This window comes from Xenopus laevis, chromosome 3L, assembly GCF_017654675.1.
Source record: "Xenopus laevis strain J_2021 chromosome 3L, Xenopus_laevis_v10.1, whole genome shotgun sequence".
Taxonomy (NCBI): domain Eukaryota; kingdom Metazoa; phylum Chordata; class Amphibia; order Anura; family Pipidae; genus Xenopus; species Xenopus laevis.
In genome coordinates, this window is record NC_054375.1 from 128,220,638 (window position 1) to 128,246,260 (window position 25,623).

The following is a 25,623-nucleotide window of genomic DNA, read 5'->3' on the forward strand; positions in this document are numbered from 1 at the left end:
GGGAGCCCTGAGACCCGGACACCCCAGTCTGACATCAATTGCTTGACATAGTATACATTTTGCTCCGGACTCCTCTTAAATGATATGGGCTTATGACACACCAAAAACATACCTCCCAACTGTGCCGTTTTGAGCAGGACAGTCCCGATTTTGACAGCTCAACCCGCTGTCACTGATTTGTACTGATAAGTCCCGGGTTTCTCTTTGATCTGCTGCACTGAACAGCCAGAAACAGATACAAAGTTTCTAACTTAATTGTGTCTTGCCAGACAGCCCAGATTAGGTACTTGACATACTTTTGTGACAGTTTGATAAGATAAGAATTTAGACTTGCAGCTTAAAGGGCAATTCACCTTCATTTGCAAAACTGTAATAACATATAAAAACCACAGAAATAGGTTCAGACTTTCATAACCTGCCAAATTATGTAAAATAAACATGGTAATTGGGGAGTGTGGCCACAAAAATGGGCATGGCCAAAAAATTCTGTGCTTTTCGTCCCTCTTTCTGTTTCCTAAATGTTGGAAGATATGTTATGAGGCAAATTAAGCCTACATGTATATGTACCTATCCCTGAAATCTTAATCTAAGGGTTTATTCATTAAAATGCACATATATCTTCTTTATTATGACCAAATCCCTGTTGTAAAAAAAATATCTGAAACCAATCAGTCAGCTCCTCATTGGAACAATAGTTGTTTTTTTTTTAAAAATAGGTTTAGCCGTGGGGATTGATTACTGAGGAGGCTCTTCCTGTGACACGTGACAAACTACAATAACATTGTCGAAGAACATTGTTCTGAGGTGATATTAGTAACAACCATCGGCCAGAGGGAAGTAGGAGAAAACTGCGCAAGCGCAAGTTCCCGCTTTCCCGCCTTTAGCTACACCCGGAAGCGCTCGCTGTGGTGCCCCTTTTACCTCACTGGGAAGGCGCTGTGTGTGTGTCTGTTTCCGTGCTTGGGCGGGACCTATTAACACGGGTGTTTTATTGTGTTTACTTTACCCACATCGGCGCGATGCTATTGGGCAAAACGCTGCCTATTTTTGCGGGGATTGCCCTGCTGTCTATAGGCATAATGGCGGCGGAGGGTGAGGAGGAGAAATTCTGTATTTGGGAAACTCTGACTTTATATCAATGGTTAAAGATTAGAGGCTTCAAATCATGGGACAGAAGATGAATTAACTGTGTTTTTGTCATGTGGTGACATATTCTGGGCCCCCAGGAATCACCAGGGAGGAGGTGTGGTTGAGTAACAATTATATTTTAGGGTTTGGAAGTATAAAAACCTTCCCTGTACAGCCGTATGTCAAATTTGAAAAAATCGTCTTTTTTCCTTAAAGGGACAGTAACAATTTTTTTTATTAAAAAAAATGTGTTCGTACTTAACGGAAAAAAAAACCACTGAGACACTTTTAACTTTAAATTCTTTATTAAAGGAGTTGTTTGCCTCTGAGTTAACTTTTAGTATGATGTAGAGAGTAATGTTCTGAAACAATTTGCAATTGGTTTGCATTTTTTATTATTTGTGGTTTTTGAGTTATTTAGCTTTTTATTCAGCAGCTCTTCAATTTGCATTATAAACGATTTGGTCGCTAGGGTCCAAATTACCCTAGTAACCATGCATTGATTTGAATAAGAGACTGGAATATGAATAGTAGAGGGCCTTACTAGAAGGATGAGAAATAAAAATTAGCAATAACAATACATTTATAGCCTTACAGAGCATTTGTTTTTTAGATGGGGGTCAGCGACACCCATTTGAAAGCTAGAAAGAGTCAGAGGGAAAAGGCAAATAATTATAAAACTATATAAAAAAAAATAATGAAAACCAATGGAAAAGTTGCTTAGCATTGGCCATTCTATTACATACTAAAAGTTTACTTAAAGGTGAACCACCCCTTTAAGAAATAACTTACCGATTTTCCGCTTGCGCTTCTCTTCAGAAACGGCGACAGGGTGACTATCCATCGTGTGGTGCTCGATTTCTCCTCCCTGCCTTCTATAGGAGATAGCGAGGGAGGAGAAATCGTGTGCCGCGCGATGGATCGTTGCGTTTCTGAAGAAAGCAGAGAATCAGTAAGTTATTTCTTAATAGCGTTTTTTTGAATTTAAAGTGAAAAGTGTCTTGGTTTTGTTTTTCGTTTAGTACAAATTAATTTAAAAAAAAATTATGTTAGTGGTCCTTTAATTACTGTATCATTGACCCGGTGTCACATCCATGGCCCAGTGGGGAAGAGCAATACCTGATGAGATTAACAGGGCCTGTATTCAATAACATTCCAATAATTGTGAGTTCCTCCGAAAAATAAAGGGCCAATGAATTTAAAAAAATATAAAATATTTATTAGGACATGTTAGACAGGTTTCTGTCTAAAATGTCCTAATAAATATTTTGTATTTTTTTTTTAATTCATTGGCCCTTTATTTTTCGGAGGCACTCACAATTATTGGAATGTTATTGTGGACTTGCACCCTGGGACTGGGTTGAACTGTGAGTATGCCCTCCCGTGAACATTATTAATTTTTGCTCTAATTTCCTACTACACTTTTCCCTGGTAGTACCAATATTTTGGCTTTGTGCATCATTCAACTGTTTGTAATTTATTGTTCCAGGGCCTGTATTACCTGAGAAGATTAAAGGGGAACTATCGCTAAAATGAAAATTTAATATAATCTTCAGCTCAAGAAATTTTCTAAATACAATCAATTAAAAATTCTGTACAGTTTCTGAAATAATCCCGTTCATCTTCACTTTTCCTCTCTCAGCATCTGTTTCTCTTCATTCTCTTTTCATGCAGGAGTTGGTTGTCAGATATTCATTGACAGTTAGATCCACTATATCTTATAGGTGGGCTCCTTTTGCCTAGAAGATGTATTAGAGCTCACTCTATTAAAATCACCAGACATCATGTCTCTCTACATGCAGGATTTGTGCAATAGGCAGTTATTTTGTTAAATTTTATTTGTACTGGAATCAGTTATTTGAGTGAGCTCTAATACATCTGCTAGGAAACGGAGCCCCCCCCTATAAGATATATTGGCTCTAACTGTCAATGATCATCCACCCAACAGCTGCATGAAGACCGAATGAAGAGAAACATATGCTGAGAGAGGGATAGTGGACATAAACTTGGTTATTTCAGAAACGATGCAAAATATTTAATTGATTGTATTTACAAAGTTTCTTATTTCAGTATGATGAAACTTATATTTCATTTTCGCAATAGTTCCCCTTTAAGAACAGGGCCTGTATTACCCAAGAAGATTAAAGGTCCCCATAGACACAAAGATTCTTCTTTGGTGAACGACCGATTTTAGCGAAATCCGACCAATCCGTCAAATTATCGTGAAGTTAGTGGGAATCGAAAGATCGTACATTTTACGATTTTTCATCCGACATCGGCCGGGTTATAAAAATTTTTATCGGCCCCAGTGCAATCTATTTATGTTTGCAGGGCCAAGCAGGCAGCTACCCTTCAGTTTTCCTGGCAATATTGTCTGAAATGGTCTTTTTAGTTGCTGCACAAATCGTACATTTAAATGATCATTTCGAGATAATCATGGTCTCACGATAACGAAAAGATCTTTTAAAGATGTTTACATCTATGGCCAGCTTTAGAACAGGGCCTGTATTACACAGGAAGATTAAGAACAGGGCCTGTATTACACGAGAAGATTAAGAACAGGGCCTGTATTACACGAGAAGATTAAGAACAGGTCCTGTATTACACGAGAAGATTAAGAACAGGGCCTGTATTACACAGGAAGATTAAGAACAGGGCCTGTATTACACGAGAAGATTAAGAACAGGGCCTGTATTACACGAGAAGATTAAGAACAGGTCCTGTATTACACCAGAAAATTAAAGGGGTTGTTCACCTTCCAAACACATTTATCAGTTCCGTTGTTTTCAGATAGTTCCCCAGAAATAAAGACTTTTTTCAATTACTTTCCATTATTTATTTTTTACTGTTTTTCCAAAATCGAAGTTTAAAGTTGAATGTTCCTGCCTGTGGTGTTTGAGTCTGGCAGCTCAGTAATTCAGGCGCCGACTCTATACTGTTACTATTTTGCAACATTTAGTTTATACATTTCTCAGCAGCATCTTTGGAGTATTAGCAACTATTGTATCAATTTCAACAGTTGCCTTTAATGAAACCCAGAGATAAGATAAGAAATGTATCAACTAAATGTATCTATTTAGAACAGTTTACAGGGTTGGCGACCCTCCTCAGCTGCTTTTTTAGGTGAAAAAAAAGACACTTTACACTTCAATATTAGAAAAATGGTGACACAGAACATGAAAAGTAATTGGAAAAAGTTATTATTTCTATATATTGCAAATGTAAATTAGGGAAACATGGGGGAAAGAGAAAAAAAGGTCAAAACATTTTTCATTGTTTGTGTGATTTTTTTGATTTGGTTTGGCCAGGGACTTGGATTCGGCCGAGTCCGAAACCTGCTAAAAAAGGCAGAATCTTGTCGAACCTAATCCTGGATTCAGGGCATCCCTAGTCTTGATTACAGTAGATTACAGTCAACTTGAAAAGTAATATGACCAAGTACAATGATATGTACCCAGTTGCTATAGGCCCCAAGACGTGGGTATCATTATGTTGACCATACCTCTCTCTATAATAAAACTGAGCACAAACTGACTCATACTTTACAGAGCTGTGCTCTTGGTCTAATGGAGCACTAAAAGCCAGTGTAGTTTAGATATAGTACCATTAATTTGGTATCTTTTCACTAATTATTTCCAGCAATACATATTCATACCTTCATTTCTATTTCATAGACTGGTATAAACAAGACTGGAGTTCACACTTACAAGAGTATGCAATTATAGATCCTCTGAAAATACAGTCTAGAGCACAAACTGGGAATGAGGTAATTATATACTGCAAGAAAATTCAGGTGTTTTCATTTAGGGGAAACCAGGTATAAGATCTGTTAGCTGGAAACCTGTCATCCACAAAGCTCGAATTACAGGAAGGCCAGAGCCCATAGACTCCATTTTAATAAAATAATTCACATTTAATTGATCCAACAAGTTGCATGCAATTTTTCTAGTGCAACAAGCATGTGTAGATAAAACACTACACGAAAGCCCTGTAATTCCTCCTGTTAAAGTAGATGTTTGATGCAGGGTAATTGAGCTCTGGAGAGTGCTGTCCTTTTTACCTTGTGCACTAAATAAGGCACAAAGGGGGTTATGTAATAAAAGGCACTAAGTTTGCCCATGGGCAGTAACCCATAGCAACCAATCAGCAGGTAGTATTTACTGGCCACCTGTTTAAAAGCAACTATCTTATTGGTTGCTATGTGTTACTGCTCCTAGGTAAACTTAGTGCCTTTTATTACATTTGGGGGAAAGATCGCACAAGTGCACGGCTCTAGTATACACTAGCTCAAGGAGGCACAATCATTTTTAATGGTGTGTAAGACGTGCCGGGAGAATGGCGGGTTACATTACCTCCCGGTGCGTCTGTCCTCAGGTCCCACTGCGCATGCGCGTCTGACGTGTGGTCCCGGTCCTGTGCAGTCCCGATTGTCGCGGGTGTCTGGCGTTTGCGGCGCGAAATTCGAAGTTGCTGCCAAATCTCCTTTAAAAACCCTGCTCTTTCTGGTAACAGTTCCCAAGCTGGCTTCTGTTTACAGACCCTGCCTAAGGGAGGAACTCCATGGGCGATTTTGGTACGATCCGACGTGCTGCGCAAAAACGCAGGTGTCAAGTCGGTTGCGACAGAAATAAGGTAAGAGATTGAAATGTCGGATGAAGTCGCAGCATTCATAGCGTGCAGCGTCTGCACCGACAGTCATGTCGCGTCGGACGAACGATGCAACACCAGCCAACATTCTTGTTGTTTACCTTATTTTTGTTGCATTCGACTTGACACCTGCATTTTTGCGCATTGTTTTGGATCGCACCGAAATCGCCCCCGGAGTTCCTCCGTTAAGCATACTACTTTGATTGATTCCTTGTTTTACTTCTGCCCGTCTGACTGATTCTTGCCACCTGTCCTGACCTCTTTGCCTGATTTTGAGACTATGAATTGCCTGATCCTTGACGGTACCGTTTCCCAACTCTCAATTTCCAAAGAGCACCCCTGTTGGTTCCACTGCAGAAAGCCCGGGGCCCCAAAAGGACGTCGGCGAACACCGGAATTCGCAGGGGTACTTGAGTGCATCTAGAGTGCCAGCTGCCAATAAGTTCCTAACAGGCGAGACGTTACATGGCGTTTAATAGGCACAATACTATTTCCATTTTTACACATAGCACTTCTGCTGTGTTTTATATACTTTTTATATACTGGTAACAGCCTTGCTTCTTTCGCTCTTTATCTGCCATTATCAAAGTATTTTTCTTTATGTTTCAGAAAGTTACATACCTCATAAGAACTGAAGGAAAGCCCCTTTTGCTCCGTTTAAAACAAAAGAGGTGAGCAATAGGTAATGCCCAATGGTGCGGTGAACTGATTAAAAATTAAGATTGCAAATGTGGTGGATAAATGCTGCCGTGATAGAGATAGAGCTAAAGAGCTACTCCACATTGTGGAGCACTCGGTTACTATCCTCAGCGGGGGGACAAGGACCTGGAACAGGGATAGGTATCCCACTCACCAGGCATGTGCCTACCCCTAGTTCCGACGCTGCCCCATGGTATGAACAAGGAATATGGGCACATTTATCAAGGGTCGAATTTCTAATTCATGAGAGTTTTTTTAAACTCACATGAATTTGATTTTACTCGAAATTCGACTATTAATAGAATCTAATATGTAAAACTCGAAGAATTTTACTGACCCGAAAAAAAGGTGGATGTCAGAAAGGCTGCAAACATCTTCAAATTGGTCACTGGACCTCTCCCATTGACTTATACAGGAATTTGGCAAGTTTTAGGTGGCGAATAGTCAAATTCATATTCTTAAAGGGCCAGACGTTGATATATCTTGAAAATCGAATTTTTTAAAAATAAACTCAAGTCAAATTTTGACCATAAATATGTGAAAACTCTAATTTTCAATTTGACCATTAATAAATCTGCCCCTTAGTATTTTGTTCACATTGTAATTGCTACATTAATGAATATTTATATTTGTAATATAGATACATGTAATATTGATACGATTTTGTAATTTTTTACTGGCGATATGAACAATGTGGCTCGTGTTACCACTAGGTGGTGGTGTATATTGCACTATATAAGTGTTACTAGGAGCACATGTAGTTAGCTTGGTAAAGGGTCAATGTAGACTTGAAATGTTGCTCCCTGGATTCTGTGGCAAATATGGGTAATAAGAAAAATTTTGTGGAGTGCTGTCGGGAACATGTATGCAGTGATTTCCCATGCAGAGTGAATGCAGTGGGACATCCATTTAAATGCATAATCCTATGTGGTGCTGACGATAGTCTGATTTGTGCAGACTCTTTCTCAAGCTACCGAGTGGCTACATACACACATGAATCATCAGATTCAACATTTCTCTCACCTTGTTTCATGTTGAAGTGCTTATTCTGGGACATGAAATCGTTTTGCTTTTTGTGGAAAGCAGAGGGATGCGTGTCCTAGACAATTTGCTTAATTAGTAGAATCAGCTCCTAATTCTTTATGCATAAGGGTACGGTCACACCGTGAGTGCCATGACGCAGGCGATTTCTCATTCTAGCAGGTGGAAGACAGGGGGAAGTCGTTCGGGGAGATTAGTCGCCGCAAAGAAGAGGCTATTAGTCACCGGGCTACTAAATCTCCCCGAATCTCCAGGTGTGCCCTTACCCTAAGAGTCCTTGTGCACATACCCTGAATGGCCACAGTCCAATCCTCTTGCGTAAAAACAAAATACAGCACCACCAATCTTGTTAAATAAAAATGCCTTTATCTGGAATACTTGGCAGGACCTGGATAAGCGATGTTTCAGACTGCAAATAGCTTTTTATCCATACCTCCCAACTGTCCCGATTTTAGAGGGACAGTCCCTCTTTTGACAGCTCAACCCGCAGTCCTGTTTTTCTCTGCACCAAACAGCCAGAAAAAGAAACAACGTTTCTAGCTTAATTGGCTTTTAGCAGAGAGCCCAGAACAGCCACAGCAGCAGATAAGATACTTTTGTAACAATTTCGAGATAAGTAATTGTAACAATATAAGACAACAGGTCCCTTGGGAAAAGTTAGACTCACAGTTAAAGGGCAATTCATCTTCATTGGCAAAATTGTAATAACAAAAAAACACAGAAATATGTTCAAACTTTCATAACCTGCCAAATTTTTCAAAATGAACATTGTAATTAAGGGGTGTGGGGGGTGGCCACAAAAATGGGCGTGGTCAAAAAAAATTCCTGCGCTACAGGTGCAAACTTTTTTGTCCCACTTTTTATTTACAAAATGTTGAGAGGTATGTTTTATCACTGGACACTAGATAATACATCTTTTTAGAGAGAAACATATTGTGCCGTCTACTTTTACAAAAATTTTACAAATTTGTCGCAGGAAAAATGCAGCATGTTGCGTCTCAACCTGCGTTTGGCACCTACACGCGCCTGTGTGAATACAGCCCCATTGGAAAAATGTAATGCGTCTATTCCTGCGCTCCCCTGCGGCTGAACGCAGAAATACGCATCGCAGGGGAGCGCAGCTTCAACTGCTCGTGTGTAAGAGCCCTTATCCCTGGATTTTTAAGGGGGTACCCATACGCGGATGATATATTACATCCCCTTTCTGCCAGTTAGAGCTGCAGCTGCAACCTAAAAATGGGAAGGTGCCATGTTTGACCTGACCCAAAACTCCTTGTTTACTTTTTTCAGGTAAAGTTGCTGTACCGTGTTAGCCAGTAAAAATGTTACAGGGCAACCCCTTTGAAATAAAAAATAACAAAAGTGGCATAAAGGTGATATCTTTATTGGCTAACTAATATAATCATAGCAAGCTTTCAGAACATTTTAGTTCCTTTTATTTATATTTTTTTATTTTTCCAAGATGATTAGGTAATCAGTTTAAAAAGGAACTAAAATGTTCTGAAAGCTTGCTAATTTGTACAAATGGGGGGGGGCCTCCTAGACCCAATTTGAAGGTTTTTTTGTAAAAACTTAGAATCTAATTTGATCGAATGCACTATTACTTTTATTCGTACGATTCGAATTCGATCAAAAATTGACCTATTCAATTGAAAACTGACCTATTCAGCCAAAAATAACTTTGATTTTATTTTGGTTGGTCTTTTTGAATTCCGAAGTTTTTTTAATTCAAAATTTGACCCTTGATAAATCTGCCCCATAATCTAGAAACAAAAGGGAATACAATCCATTTGTCTTTTTTGTCTGACTTTTATCCTATTCATTCTATCTGATTTCTCTATCTCCTCCCGTGGTTTTTGTAAAAGGTTATTTGGATACCCTCTCTCTCTAAACTTTTCCTGCATCTCGTCTAATCTTCCACCCAGCAGTTGTTCATCGCTTACAATCAGTTTGACTCTGCTATATTGTGAATTTGGCAGTGATTTTTTAACCTTCATTGGGTGGAAGGAGTCGAAGTGCAGAAAAGTATTCCTATCTTTGGGCTTTGCAAACATTGTCCTAGACAATTTAGCAACTTTGTCACATGAAGTTGTAGAACAATATATAAAAATATACTTATAAAATAGCAACAAAATGAGTTTAAATTTTAAAACATGTTTTTTAAATGTTTAAATCTAACGTTTTCTGGTTTTAGAGAATCCGTCCTATCCAATATGAAGGTATTTACATATGGAAAAGACAACGAATTGATTGCAGATGAACCATACATTCAGGTCAGAACATATGTCTGTATTTGTTACTTGGTTTCTTGTTACTTGGTCCCAAGAAAATTATTTGGAAGTGGTGTGTTATGATTTCAGAAAGTTCACCTTAGATCTAATCTGAGAAAGGCCACTGAAGCCTTACTAGCTGTTTATTTCCGCAACATGTTTCAGGCTCAAGGCCCTTTATCAAGTGGTGATTAAAGAATCTTTACCAAACTGGTCTATATATTTAAGTAAATATTGCCTTTTTACATCTCTTGCCTTGAACCCCCATTTCGTGATGGTCTGTGTGCTGCCTCAGAGATCACCTGACCAGATATACTACAACTCTAACTGTAACAGGAAGAAGTGTGGAAGCAGAAGACACAACTGTCTGTTGATTGGCTCATGTGATCTAACATGTATGTTTTGTTTGGTGTGTTTGTGTGCACTGTGAATCATACTATCCCAGGGGGCGGCCCTTATTTTTTAAAATGGCAATTTTCTATTTATGATTACCCAATGGCACATAATACTAGAAAAGTATATTATGAAAATGGTTTATTTATATGAAGTAGGGTTTTACATATGAGCTGTTTTATGCAATATCTTTTTATAGAGACCTACATTGTTTGGGGGGTATAGTTTTCCTTTAAACTCTCCAGAAGCTCAGTCAACTTTATAGTGTGGTATCTAATTTAAACTATGTACCAGTTTTCATACGATGAAATGTTTGCTGCCTTGTAGAGCGGTTTAATGGGGTCAGCTGAACATCCTTATTACTTATTCATCCTTATTACGCTGGACTCAAAATTAAACCCTAGATTAAAAAAAAGTCACATTTTGTCTGTGTTCAGACCTATTTTAACTTGCGGTCTCCTCAGGATGACCACCCTGATATGCTCTACATGGCAGCTGTGATTCTCTCTCTCTCTTTCTCTCTCTCTCTTTCTCTCTTTGTTATGAGCAAAATGTGATTTAATGTGAAAATAATTGCAGTATGTTAGCATCAGCCTTATATTGACCAACAGACACTTGCCAGGTTTCTTGGAATAAGCTTTCAGGGTTAAGATGCCAGCTGCTGATGTCAGTTTAATAAGTCTAATGTTAAGTCTACCTAATCCTAACTCTGTATTCATGTTACTTTACTTCACTCATCACTTTCTAAGTTCCATGGGATATTTGTCTCTATTAATACTGTAAAATGCAGAACATGTGGCATGAAGGGTATCAGACCACACAGCGCTGATCATTACATATCTGGAAGAGACTAGGCACAGGGTAGGAAATGGAAACTACTTGCAGTGTGGCTACAATTATATTTTAAGATCATCTAATATAAAATTTTTGTACATTCTCTTTTTGTACATTTATACACAACAACTCCATACACACAGTTGTGCAGAATCATGCTTGACACGTTGAACGATAGAAAGGCGGCTATACCATGTAAGGCCCCTTGTACATACATTTGGCTTATAAGTCTGATAACATAGTGGTCAGCTTATATATGACTGCCTTTAAAAATCAGCCCTCCCTTTAAATGACTACAGGTTTTGGTTTTTTTTTTAACACATACTAACAATACTTACATAAGGATTTTCCTAATACTTAATTTTTACTTTTCTCAACTTGTTTTAGGACAGCTGCTACTACCATGGTTATGTGGAAGGATACCCTGAATCTTCAGTGTCACTCAGCAGCTGTGCAGGACTGAGGTACTCGTGTATGTAAAACATGCACATGTTTATAGTTCTTACCTTTCTTATGATGAGGGCAAATTACATAGTTACATAGTTATAGTTTCATAGTTAAATTTGGTGGAAAAAAGACAAAGTCCATCAAGTTCAACCCCTCCAAATGAAAACCCAGCATCCATACACACACCCCTCTCTACTTTTAATTAAATTCTATATACCCATACCTATACTAACTATAGAGTTTAGTATCACAATAGCCTTTGATATTATTGTCTGTCCAAAAAATCATTCAAGCCATTCTTAAAGGCATTAACTGAATCAGCCATCACAACATCACCCGGCAGTGCATTCCACAACCTCACTGTCCTGACTGTGAAGAACCCCCTACGTTGCTTCAAATGAAAGTTCTTTTCTTCTAGTCTAAAGGGGTGGCCTCTGGTACGGTGATCCACTTTATGGGTAAAAAGGTCCCCTGCTGTTTGTCTATAATGTCCTCTAATGTACTTGTAAAGTGTAATCATGTCCCCTCGCAAGCGCCTTTTTTCCAGAGAAAACAACCCCAACCTTGACAGTCTACCCTCATAATTTAAGTCCTCCATCCCTCCAACCAATTTAGTTGCACGTCTCTGCACTCTCTCCAGCTCATTTATATCCCTCTTAAGAACTGGAGTCCAAAACTGCACTGCATACTCCAGATGAGGCCTTACCAGGGACCTATAAAGAGGCATAATTATGTTTTAGGATTGTGTTTGTTACATATTCATTCTTTTTTGATGTTTTAGGCTAATGGTACATACGTCATTCTCTCTGATAGGAAACCACAATATGCAGCAATAATAGTGACATCTACTGTACCTATCACTATACCCTTGGGTGGATTTCAGGAAAATGCACACTTTAGTGTTTTCGACATGTATAAGCATTTCCTCTGCCTGTGTTTCATGAGTCTCCAAGGGGAGACTCCCCATGTGGTTCTCCAAATCTTATATATAGGAAATCTGGAAAGGATTGCACACTCAATTTAGAAAATTAAATCATATATTTATTACATGAGAAAAAAATGGAAATGAAAAATATACAAAAATTACAAAAATAAATTACAAAAATAAATAAAAGTGAGCCCTGGGCCCTGGGCTGTAATATTATAATTCAGATCATGCCTTAAAGGTGTTGTTCACCTTTGAGTTAACTTTTAGTATGATGTAGAAAGTGATATTTGGAGACAATTTGCAATTCTTTTTCATTTTCTATTATTCTATTATTTTCTATCTATTATTATTGTGGTTTTTGAGTTATTTAACTTTTTATTCAGCAGCTCTCCAGTTTGCAGTGTCAGCAATCTGGTTGCTAGGGTCCGAGTTACCCTAGTACCCATGCAGTGATTTGAATAACAGACTGGAATATGAATAGGAGAGACCTGAATAGAAAGATGAGTAATACAAATTAACAATACATTTGTAGCCTTAAGGAGCATTTGCTTATTAGAAGGGGTCAGCGACGCCCATTTCAAAGCTGCAAAGAATCAGAAGAAAAAAGCAAATAATTATAAAACTATAAAAAAATAAATAATGAAACCCAATTGAAAAGTTGCATAGAATTGGCCATTCTATAACATACTGAAAATTACCTTAAAGATGAACCACCCCTTTAAAATAAGACTGTATTTTTTTTTAGTTTATGACCTTTGTAATCATTACCATCATACTGTGAATTTCCTCCCTATTTATGAGATGGGATGTAATGATTGCTGTAGAAAAATTACGATACAGGTTACAATACAGGTTATCTTTGTTTGCAGATAGTTATGCTTTTTAAGGACACTTTGGGAATGACTGACTAATCAAAAAAAAAAAAAGGTTAAATTCCACTGGTGCAACATCTCCCACATGAGAGACAAAAGCCTTACATCTGGTTCTTAGCATTTGTACTGGGTAATGTTGTAGCAGAAAATTCATTTCAGGCTGTGAACCAACAATGCATTTCTCACAATGGAAAGCTTCTAGACAGCAAATTATCTTGTAACAGCTTAGCCATGCCAACCTTCCTATGGCAGTAGTAACATTCCAGGGACTGTATGAATTGTTAAAGGGGACATAAACCTTCAGTAGCTGTTTTGCTGTACCCAAATCTTTTTGGCCTTAAACTTTTTATGATTGCCATTAATGGATATGAATGGATGCATTGAGCAACACTGCATAAAACTTTAAAGTCCTTTAGGGCAGGCTCCCCAACTGCCGGGCTGCGGGCCAGAACCAGGCCACGGACAGTCCTGAACTGAGCCGGCAAACAATTAAAGCGTGCGCCAAATTGGACGCCAGCGCACAGAATTGGACGCCGACGCACTGGAATTGGACTCTGACCCCCTACCCCTCCCGATCCCCTGGTTCCTTGGTCCTTGCAAAAAAATTGTCTCTTCTTTGGGCCAAAAAAGGTTGGGGACCCTTGCTTTAGGGCCAGTGGCCCAGCTAATGCAAGAATATCATCCAATGGGAATCCATTCATATGAGTTCTATTTAATATATGTTTATTTAATTTTAACTTTTTTTAATTTGCAGGGGCTTTATACAATATGAGAGTTTTAGTTACAGAATTGAGCCACTAGACCCACACCGCACTTCAAAACATATAATGTATCGATCAGAAGATAGAGTTGGAAATCTAGCATGTGGACTGAAATTGAAAAGTAAAGAACATTCTCTTCAGTTGTCCTCTCCAGTTTCCCATAAGGTAAGCAAATATACAGTATGTAGAAAGGAAACTTCAGGGTGCACAAAAGAAACCCATCATTTTTTTTTTTTGTCAAAATGTTCAAGTGTGCTACTTATTCAGCCAAAGAAACAACTGCAACATTTTTATACAACAGCCTATGCATTTTGAAAATTCTTACTGTGGGTATAAGATAAACCTTGACTGAACTTTTCAAAATACATGATTATTTTATATCATTTCAGAGTGATGGACCGATGTATATTGAATTTGCTGTTGTGGTGTCAAACCATTGGGTATGTCTTAAGTCATCCCTTGTTTCTAGTTTAGTTGTATTTCACATAGGGAGCATTTTCCTTGTTTCTAAGTATGGCTTCTTTCACTTTATTTCCCTAAATGTAATATGTGAGTACTGTGTATTCTGCACATTTCCTTCATGTATAATTTGTACTTATGTGTGTATGGTAGGAACTGCTGTAATGCTTCCTTTTGTGCAAAATTACATTTCAGTCATCAACACTTGAAAGATTTTCCCAGTGAAATTAGAAGGATGCTTGCTAACGAAGTCAGAGGGCTCTATATGCTAGACTGAGAAACAACTTATTTTGGTCTTAAAACTCACTCTTATTACTGCCTGGGTGCAAGAGCACTAAAGGGGTCAAAATTTGCATCCCTAAGCACACTGTAAGGTGGAGAGCCACTCCGTACTTACTATACTCATACGATGCCCATATACTGTCCCCAGCATACCTCTCCATACCTGTCCATTTTTTACACCATGGCCCATACCTTGCTTTTAGTAATTGAGCCCTATAATGACTATTCAATTTATAAAGACATTTTAGATGTTTGATTTCAATGTGAAGCTGCAAGTAACCAGTGTATAGATTGTCTCCAAATTCTCCAATATTAACTTGTGTGTTTGCAGAGGTTATATTAAAATATTGAAGCATACCATTACATACAGTTAGAGGGGGCATATACCCAACCATACAACCATGTGCATTTGCTCGTTGCACTCTTCTGAGCACTTTTGCAAGTTCTTGCAACATGCAAAGGTTAAACCTGAGTGCCCCTGATGTTCAGTACAGAGAAGGTCTAAACAGAACTACAAGATCTTATTTTAGGGAAGCTTATTTTGTTTAAGGGGCACACCTGCCATTAGGCAATGTAAGAAAAAACTGCTCCTGGTAACTTTATTAGCCAAAATTAAATTTAAATCTGAAACATTCTATCATTCAGTGTGACAGGGGTACACTAATCTGTAACATGTAAACTTTGTTCATCATTAATTAACGGTTTTGTTTAATTCTGTAGATCGATTTGTTTTTAGTTGATTTTGTCTGATTCTTTAGTATCGTCAGATGCAGAACATATCACAAATAGTATCAGAAATAACTGAAATGGTAAATCTGCTGGATGATGTAAGTACATTTTTTCTACACTTCTATGTGGACTTTTACATGCATGCAATTGCAGTTATATGTACAATTATATAGTGAATAAAGTACCCCCTATTGTAAAATATAAGGATGATATGTCACGAGGCGTTCCATGATCATATAAAAGCACGACAAGGCCAAAGGCTGAGTGCTTTTATACAGGTCATGGAACTCCGAGGTTACTTCTAATATCCTCATATTTTCCTTAAGGGGTACTTTATTTATTATAATACACAAGTTTTAGGAGTCATGTGACAAAAATGACATCACTATTCACCGTTTATAACTGATGACATAACTAGTCACCCTTTATAAAGATATAATTTACAGGATATTCATGGCTCTTGTGTATTATATGTATAAAACCTAGTGTTGCCATCCAGCCACTAATTTGCTAACTGAGAAATCAATAGATAACAGAAGGTATTAGAAATTCACATGCAATGTATTTGCCAGGAAATTTGTAATACCATGTACGTCCATGATGTAGGTATTCAGGTATTGCAGTTCATGGCAGCCATCTTCCGGGTCTTTGTGTCTTCTTCCTGCTATTCGGCAATTTCCGTCTAATTTGGCGCATGTGCAAACCGGGAATTTGCTCCAACTGCGCATGCAAAGCTTCGCCGGTCTCAATCTCAGATTACCAAAGACCCGGAAGATGGCTGTCGTGAACTGTGATCCCTAAATCTGCACCGAGGGGTAAGTAAATAGTTAGGGGCATTTCCCCGGGTTAGCAGCTAGGCTGGGGGGAGGAGGGATGATGGGGGTCTACGTAGGGTAGGGGGTAGGTGGTGAATTCTCCTTTAAGCACTGAGTTCCTGCTCTCATGACCTAATATATATATATTCAGACTCTGCACTGACATGCCCAATACCTGCCTGTAATCTATTCCCTGTCCCTGTGATATGATCACCCCACCCTTGTGATTTTACTGGCCCATGACATCACTGCCCCATGACATCACTGCCACGCCCCCCCCCTCCTGATGACCAGTATACCTTGGGACCAAAGGTGGCAAACCTAATCTAATATTTTAGATGTTTCAGTCCATCAACATTCGTATAGTTCTCATCGCTATTGAAGTGTGGACAAACGAAAACTTCTCAGTAGCATCCAGCACTAGCGGAGAACATATCTTGGAAGACTTCAATAATTGGAAACAAAGAGAATTTGTCCATCGTGTTTTTAGTGATATGGAAGGATTTGTGTGAGTTTATTGAAAAATTTACATATTACTTTTTTATTTGTCTTTGCATTTCTTTTTTTAATACTGTTATTATTATTATTCAGAGCCGAAACTGCCCCATCTGCTGGAATGGGATATACAGGAAATGCGTGCACAAAATCATTTAGTCATTCTTTTGCTGTGGTAAGTTAAAAAAAAAAGATAATATTAATAGAGCGCATACACATTCCAGAAACCACGTGCTGACAGAAGTGTTTTTCCTTCACTCTTCTTCATCTGAGGGCAGCAGCAAATCTATGGCTGTGTGCTATAGTTCTTACAATTAATTCCCAAATCAAACATCTCATTGCAGGGGTAGCCAACCGCTAGACCACAGACCAGTGGCGGGCCACGGGCTGTGCCAAATTGGGCCGCCTCTGGTCCCGGCTGCACTAATGCAATCCAATGAGCGCCTTACCCCACATCACCGTGGGCTGGATGTGCAGATACAGCTGCTGCCTCCTGTCACTCTCACAGCACGGGGAGCGAGAAGCGGTTGGAAAGTTCCAGGCAGAGCTGAAGGGATCTGGGTGCTTATCAGTATCTCTGTACATGCAGTCCCTCACTTCATTCTTCCATTCACAAGGCAGTAGCTGTTGAAGCTCCTGCTGCCCAAACTCCCTGAAAGGTAGTGTTTCAGCCGCTGCTGCAGTCCTGTGTTTAAAGGGGAAGTAAAGTCTAAAATAGAATAATGCTAGAAATGCTGTATTTTGTATACAAAACATAAACATGAACTTACTGCACCACACGCCTAATCGAACAAATGATTATGCTTTCAAAGTTGGCCACAGGGGTCACCAGCTTGTAACTTTGTTAAACATCTTTGCAAGACCAAGACTGTGCACATGCTCAGTGTGGTCTGGGCTGCTTAGGGATCGTCATAAATTATCAAAACAGCACAAGTCAAATAATATCTGTCAGAAGCCGATACAGCAAGGCTGATTAATAATCAGAATAGACAGACTGCACTTGGTCCTGTGTTGTCATATAATCTAATGTGGATTTTATAGTTTTTGTATTGTTTAATACAAACTTTCTCCAACTCTGCAGAACAAGTGGCTGCAGCAAAATAATCCTCTAAATAGAATCCCAGTTGATCTGGCTCCATGATCTGGCTCCACAGGTTAACAAACAAAGCTGCTTGAGTCCTGCATGGCTGCAAAGTAAGGCGGGGGCTCCCCCTGCTGTTCATAAGTATGATTGTTTTTTTTTTTGCCTTTACATGCCCTTTAAAGGGCTAACAAAAAAGAAGTACAATACAAATGTTGCTGAGAGTTTCTTTGAAAAGGGGCAAAGACCTTATGCAGAAGACTCCAAGTATGCCAACAAAAAAAGAGCCGCATTTAAAAGAAAATACCAAGTGTCTTTACTTAAAATATGGGTTCATTGCAACATGTGATTCACATTCTCCAAGCCGACTCTGTATAATATGTGGTGAACAGCTATCCAATGAAGCCATGAAACCTTCAAAACTGCTTCTCCATGTGGAGACCAAGCACCCTGCATTAAAAGACAAGATTTTGGAGTTTTTCAAAAGAAAAAAAGTTAACACGAAGAACATGAGCAATTATTGCAGACCACCACTTCAGCAAATGTGTCTGCACTAATTATTCTTAGTTGCTAACCGCATTGCTTAAGTTAAGAAGCCCTTTACTATTGCTGAAGAGTTGATCCTACCTGCTGGTAAGGACATATGCCATGAACTTATAGGAGAGTTCAAAAGGTGGCACGTGTTCCTCTTTCTGCTAGCACCATAACTAGACGAATTGATGACATAGCAGAAGATATTGAAGCACAATTGTTAGAGAGGATTAATGAGTCACTTTGGTACGCAATCCAGGTTGACAAGTCTACCGATGCTGAGAACAAGCCAATAATGCTTGTTTTTGTGAGATATTTTTCAGGAGATTTGCATTTTCCATTATCTTACTAATCAGTAAAAGCAGATGCCACAGTCGTGGGAGCCATGTAGGAAACTTCTTGACCTCCCCACCCAGCTATATCCTGTTAGCCCCCCTTGATTGACATCATACATGCCCCTGTTCCTAATATAGCTTAGCCACACAATGAAAATCTCGACATTAATGGCCAGTTTACTTGATCCACTTGTTCATAAGTCAGTTGAATGAACAGATAAAAGGGCCCTGGACACACTGTTCATCCAATAGTAGTGATGCATCGAATCCAGGATTCGGTTCAGATTTGGCATTTTTCAACCGGTTTCGGCTGAATCGAATCCAAAAAAACAAGTGACTTTTCTTCACACAAACGAAACAGTCGAGATTTTTTTAGCTGCAAATGCAGCCTGTGGTTCTTTTTCCCACTCTTTTCCCTAATTTACATATGCAAATTAGGGTTCAGATTCGGTTTGGTATTCTGCAGAATCTTTCATCCTAAATCCTAAAATAGTGAATTTGGTGCATCCCTATCCAATAGTTAAGGAAATCTTGCTTATCTCCTAATGTTACTATTGTAGTATAGTCCTGTAACATAAAGACAACATGCAATTAAAACTAGCAGTTCTGCTCCATGTGGCCTTCAAATGGGAAGTTTATTAGTGATGTGCGGGTTGGGATTTCCCTGACCCGCACCCAACCCTAACCCCTAACTCCCTTAGCCTGCGTCCGCCCGCATCCGCACTTCCGGGTTACTTTTATAGACCCGCGCCGCCCCGCTGATGACATCACAAAAGTGGCTGGGCGAGCAGGCGCGGTGTCTATAAAAGACGAAGTCGGAAGCCCGGATTTGACGGTGGCGGGCGGGGAGAGCAGGAGAAGAGCTCAACCCGCACCCGTCCGCCACCTGCGAAGAAGCGTGCGGGGTCGAACTGAACCCGACTGACCCGAGGGTCCCGCGGGTATGGGGTCGGCCCTCACGTCACATCACTAGAAGTTATGCTGTAAGACTCCATGTTCTGTTGTTGGCAAAATAGTTCTACTGATTGATAACATTCTAAGGACAGCGACAGTTTTCTCAGATATAAAAAGACTGCATACAAATGGCATTGTTGCCAGTATCATAGGCCAGGATTCAATTACTACTTAAGCTGTTGCTGAAGAATCAGGAAATAGTTCATAATATCAGTGTGCATTTGTCAGCTCAGATAGAAAAATCTTTACTGTAAACCCTGGCAAATACTTTTCCTTTTGTTGATAAATGACACATTTAAAGAGCAGGCAGGAATTTCTTTCTCTCTTTGTATCTCTCAGACTTCTTAAGCATTGCTGAACTTACATGGCTGATCCGTTTTTATCCACTTTAACACCAGGGCTGCCTGTGAGGGCTCTCCACTGCGTAGTTTTTCCACTCTGCACATCTTTGGAATAAAAGAATGTTTCCACCTTTTCTTTCCATAGTAGCTGAAACAGCACAATCAGTTGTGTAGTTTTAAAAAAATCTTTATTAAGAAAAGATGGCTTTGATCTATGACAGATTGCAATATTTCAGGCCATAGCACAGCCTTTTATTCAAGATTTTACTCGTTTTCACCATGGTTTTAATAAAAACGGACCTGTCACCCAGACACAAAAATCTGTATAATAAAAGTGCTTTTCAAATTAACATTTTTATTAAAGCATTCATAGCTGTTGTAAGCTCATTTAAAAATCTCAACTGTCAATCAAATATTGTCTGCCCCTCCATAGAGGCGGGCAGGGAATTACTTTCACTTTCCATTCAGCACTTCCTAGATGTCACTGCTCTCCCCACATCCCCCCCAGTTCTTTTCAACCATTTATTTGTGTATGCAGGGCATGGGGATGGACATCAGGTCCCCCATTCTGGTGCACAAACACGATTCTGAGATGATGCAAGGCTTGTCTTAATAAGTGTCCACAAAATGGCTCCTGCCTGCTTGTTATAATTATGAATTCCCAGATTGAAGGAAAAAAGATTCAAATAATTTATACAGTGTAATTAAAGTTCATTTTGCTTGACTAATGTGATAAAATAGGATTTTGAATATTTTTTTTTGGGGGTGGTTCTCCTTTAAGTTAACTTTTAGTATGTTATAGAATAGCCAGTTCTAAGCAGCTTTTCAACTGGCCTTCATTTTTTCTTTTTTTTTTTAATAGTTTTTGCCTTCTTCTGACTCTTTCCAGCTTGCAAATAGGGGTCACTGACCCATCTAAAAACAAATGCCCCATAAGGAAAAAATTGACTGTTATTGCTACTTTTTATTACTCATCTTTCTATTCAGGCCTCTCTTATTCATATTCCTGACTTTCATGCATATCAATATGCAAACTGGAGAGCTGCTGAATAACGTAATAACTCACAAATAATAAAACATTTAATCAAATTGCAAATTGTCTCAGAATATTACTCTCTACATCATACTAAAAGTTAATCTAAAGGTGAATAACCCCTTTAATAGAGATTCGGGTTCATTTACGTGCAGGGTAGATCTTGGGTTTTACTGATGAGACAGAACTAATCTAGCGTACTGCCTTACAACGAGAACTGCAGACTAGGGCTGCACCGAATCCACTATTTTGGATTCGCCCGGATCCTTCGCAAAAGATTCGGCCCGAATCCTAATTTGCATATAGGGGAAAACATTTTTTACTTTTGTGACAAAAAGTCATGCGATTTCCCTCCCCGACCCTAATTTACATATGTAAATTAGGATTTGGTTCGGCCAGGCAGAAGGATTCGGCCGAATCCTGAACCGAATACTGGATTTGGTGCATCCCTACTACAAACATAGTCATAGGCACTTGTCATGTTCCCTGTCTTATGTTACATTAAAGTTTATTTTTCTGGGCTTTCTTCTCTGGAAGAAATCAGAAATCTGGACCGCAATTAGGCTTGATTGGCCAAGTGCCGTAAAAAATTTTTGAAAGAAAGTTTCTGATTAGATTCAATGGCTTACGCCAAGTTATACTTGTATGATCATTTTAATTGAATGCAGTAAAATTAAATAAGCAGCCGCACCTTTTTTTTCCTGCAGTTTAAACACTTTGATGTTGTTGAAAGGGCTCTGATATTTGCACACAACCTTGGACATGCACTTGGAATGGAGCACGATGATGTTAATGATGAAAGCTGTGAAAACTGCATTATGCATTGCTGTGACATGTAAGTAGAATATATTTTTCTACTGAGGGCTTTTAAGGAACCAAGATGCTTTATTTGGTTTTCAGACAATGCGTGCCCCAGCCTGCTATTTAAATTCTTGAATTGGAATATGTTTTTAAAGTAAAGTATATATTAAGAGACAACAAAGCACTGATACAGTAGTAGACACAGCTCAAATACTGTACCTCTAATCTCAGTTGTAATCTCAGAATCCCTTGCAGTCCTTTTCCAGGACCTAGTAACCCTACAATACCTGCTATCCTACAGCCACAGTACCTTCCCAGAAACTATTATCCCCACTGCTACTATAGGCACCATCTCTCCCTACTATACCTGCTATCCCACAGTCACAGTCCCTCCCTATAGACTATTATCCCACTGTTACTATAGGCACCATCTCTCCCTACTATACCTGCTATCCCACAGTCACACTCCCTTCCCAGAGACTATTATCCTACTGTTACTATAGGCACCATCTCTTCCTACTATACCTGCTATCCCACAGCCCCTTCCCAGAGACTATTAACCCCACTGTTACTATAGGAATTGACTCTCACTACTATACCTGCTAAGTGCTATCCCACACAGTTCCTGAGGTAATTACTGCTTTTGCTTGTTTGTAAATAGGCAGCAAATGTTTAGCTCTGGTTTACTAAAATAAATGAAAAATGTGAAGTGACTGTATAGTTGAGAAAATATTGTGAAATATGAATGTTATGTTTTTTTATCTTTTAGGTATAATTTTAGTTTTAGTGAACAATCCCATATTGCAGTAATAGCTGAGGATATAAGTGGTAAGCTGCTGTGCTTGAAGAACGTACCTTCTGCAGAATCATTAGCATCCAGTTCTGGGAATTGGATGCATAGAAAATATTTCTACAATAGCTATAAAAAGGTTAGATTTTTCCGTCAGTTATTGCACAGCAGGGCCGGAACTAGGGGTAGGCAGAGTAGGCACGTGCCTAGGGCGCAAAGCTTGGGAGGGCGCCCGACACGTACCTTTAAGTGCTGCCTACCCCTGTCCAGTCTGGCGTTCTGTTCCGTGTACGCATGCCCCTATCTGACATCAGGGTTGCGTGCGTCCTGGTCTATGTGCGCATGCGCCTATCTTACAGCAGGGTGGCGTGCGTTGTGAGACTGCTTCCAGCGCACATGCGTGAGCTTAAGTATGCGCACGGTCACGTATGCGCGCGCACAGTGAACGGGGCGACGCAGCTGACCACTTACCTGGGGCGCCCAGCCCATCTGGCTCGGCCCTGTCGCACAGTATGCGCAATGTATGCTTTATGAACAGTTATAATCAAATAAATTCCGTTCAAACCCTTACATTTCACCTAGGTATTATGGATCAATCCATGCCACAGTCCCTTCCCAGAGACTATTATCCCCACTGTTACTATAGGCACCATCTCTCCCTACTATACCTGCTATCCCACAGTCACACTCCCTTCCCAGAGACTATTATCCCACTGTTACTATAGGCACCATCTCTCCCTACTATACCTACTATCCCACAGTCACACTCCCTTCCCAGGGACTATTATCCACTGTTACTATATGCACCATCTCTCCCTACTATACCTGTTATCCCACAGTCACACTCCCTTCCCAGATACTATTATCCCACTGTTACTATAGGCACCATCTCTCCCTACTATACCTGCTATCCCACAGTCACACTCCCTTCCCAGAGACTATTATCCCGCTGTTACTATAGGCACCATCTCTCCCTACTATACCTGCTATCCCACAGTCACACTCCCTTCCCAGGGACTATTATCCACTGTTACTATAGGCACCATCTCTCACTACTATACCTGCTATCCCACAGTCACACTCCCTTCCCAGAGACTATTATCCACTGTTACTATAGACACCATCTCTCCCTACTATACCTGCTATCCCACAGTCACACTCCCTTTCCAGAGACTATTATCCCACTGTTACTATAGACACCATCTCTCCCTACTATACCTGCTATCCCACAGTCACACTCCCTTCCCAGAGACTATTATCCCCACTGTTACTATAGGCACCATCTCTCCCTACTATACCTGCTATCCCACAGTCACAGACCCTTCCCAGATATTATTATCCCACTGCTACTATAGGCACCATCTCTCCCTACTATACCTGCTATCCCACAGTCACACTCCCTTCCCAGAGACTATTATCCCACTGTTACTATAGGCACCATCTCTCCCTACTATACCTGCTATCCCACAGTTACACTCCCTTCCCAGAGACTATTATCCCACTGTTACTATAGACACCATCTCTCCCTACTATACCTGCTATCCCACAGTCACACTCCCTTCCCAGAGACTATTATTCACTGTTACTTTAGACACCATCTCTCCCTACTATACCTGCTATCCCACAGTCACAGACCCTTCCCAGAGTCTATTATCCCACTGTTACTATAGGCACCATCTCTCCCTACTATATCTGCTATCCCACAGTCACAGTTCCTTGCCAGAGAATTTTGTCATTAATGCTATTGGCACAATCTTACCCTGCCTGAATGCAAGGGATGTTCAGAATGTGTATGTTATATATTAAAGTCTTTTCCTTTTTCTTGCTTCATTCTGTGCATACTTGTTTACATTTTACTTCTGTTCACAGCTCATCTATACCCTCCTTTTGCTGGAATTCTTTCTGACATTTATCGAGATAGTGTTTGTTGTTGGGTGAGACAGCTGTGTGAGGAAAACTGGTCGACTGAAGACTGTTTAAGTTGCTTGATATGATCTTTTTTGTATATGGTTAAATTTTAGCACAACAGTTGTTTCTTATAATCACCTGTAAATAAAACAATTATTATGCATCAAGTCTTAGCATTTGTCCTGATATTTATATATATAATATATTTATAATTTGTCCATATTAATTTCCTTTCAATGGGCTGCCTTACAGCAGTTTCTCAAAGCATGTAGCCTTAAGGAGCTTTCTCTATTTACTAGTGTACATGAGGGATGAGTACAGCCCATACTAGCACCACTCCCTTCACCTCATCCTCTCAGTTATACCTCATGGCACTATCTTTGGGCCCTTCTATTCTTATTCTACATTTTTGGATGATTGTCACCATCTATTTTAATATGGCCACATCTATCACCATGGCAAGGGTAGAAACTGTTAAGAACATCCTGCAATAATTTACTGATTTGGAGTTTTTTTTTAAATAAAAAGCAAAGGTGGTTCATTAATGAACCCAGCAATAAATACTCAATCAATTAAAGCCCTTTTATTTCCAAGTATTCTGGAATTATGAGCAACAAGCCAAGGTGTGGAATTGCGGGCAGCTAAAGGAGGATTTGGAGGAGTAGCTAATATTCATTTAAATACAATTCGCATTTTATCTCAGTCACTTTAAAGGAGAAGGAAAGGCTAAAACTAAGTAAGCTTTATCAGAAAGGTCTATATAAATATATCAGTAAACCCTCAAAGTAATGCTGCTTTGAGTCCTCTGTCAAAAGAAACTACATTTCTTTCCTTCTATTGCATATTCATGGGCTTCTGTATCAGACTTCCTGTTTTCAGCATAACCCTCCAGGGCTAGGGCTTGAGCATGCTCAGTTTGCTCCTCTCCCCCTCCCTTACCTCCCTCCTCCTCTCCCTGCTGTAATCTGAGCCCAGCGCTATGAGTGAGCAGGAAGAGACTCAGGCAGGAAGTTATGTCACACCAAGCTAATATGGCAGCTGCTATCCTA

General features: G+C 39.5%; 1 protein-coding gene across 4 annotated transcripts; it reads left to right on the forward strand.

Annotated features, from left to right (window-relative positions):
- Positions 1-856: 856 nt before the first annotated feature.
- Positions 857-24,741, forward strand: XB5838589.L (provisional ortholog of ADAM metallopeptidase domain 9 L homeolog). 4 transcript variants are annotated; one of them, XM_018251252.2, is made up of 13 exons: positions 858-1,092; positions 4,803-4,894; positions 6,385-6,446; positions 9,710-9,788; positions 11,400-11,476; positions 14,014-14,185; positions 14,410-14,460; positions 15,520-15,588; positions 16,653-16,813; positions 16,897-16,975; positions 21,783-21,910; positions 22,646-22,805; positions 24,536-24,741. In XM_018251252.2, exons 1-13 carry the CDS (start codon positions 1,020-1,022, stop codon positions 24,602-24,604), a joined length of 1,272 nt encoding a protein of 423 aa, XP_018106741.1. In that variant the 5' UTR covers positions 858-1,019; the 3' UTR covers positions 24,605-24,741.
- Positions 24,742-25,623: the final 882 nt, after the last annotated feature.

What these genes read in the sequence shown, in the direction of transcription:
- XB5838589.L (XM_018251252.2), top strand. Translation starts at nt 1,020, where the DNA reads ATGCTATTGGGCAAAACGCTGCCTATTTTTGCGGGGATTGCCCTGCTG. An exon ending in TTGTGGTGTCAAACCATTGG is followed by an intron (nt 14,461 to 15,519) that starts GTATGTCTTAAG and finishes CTGATTCTTTAG; the next exon opens with TATCGTCAGATGCAGAACAT. An exon ending in TCTACAATAGCTATAAAAAG is followed by an intron (nt 22,806 to 24,535) that starts GTTAGATTTTTC and finishes TTCTGTTCACAG; the next exon opens with CTCATCTATACCCTCCTTTT.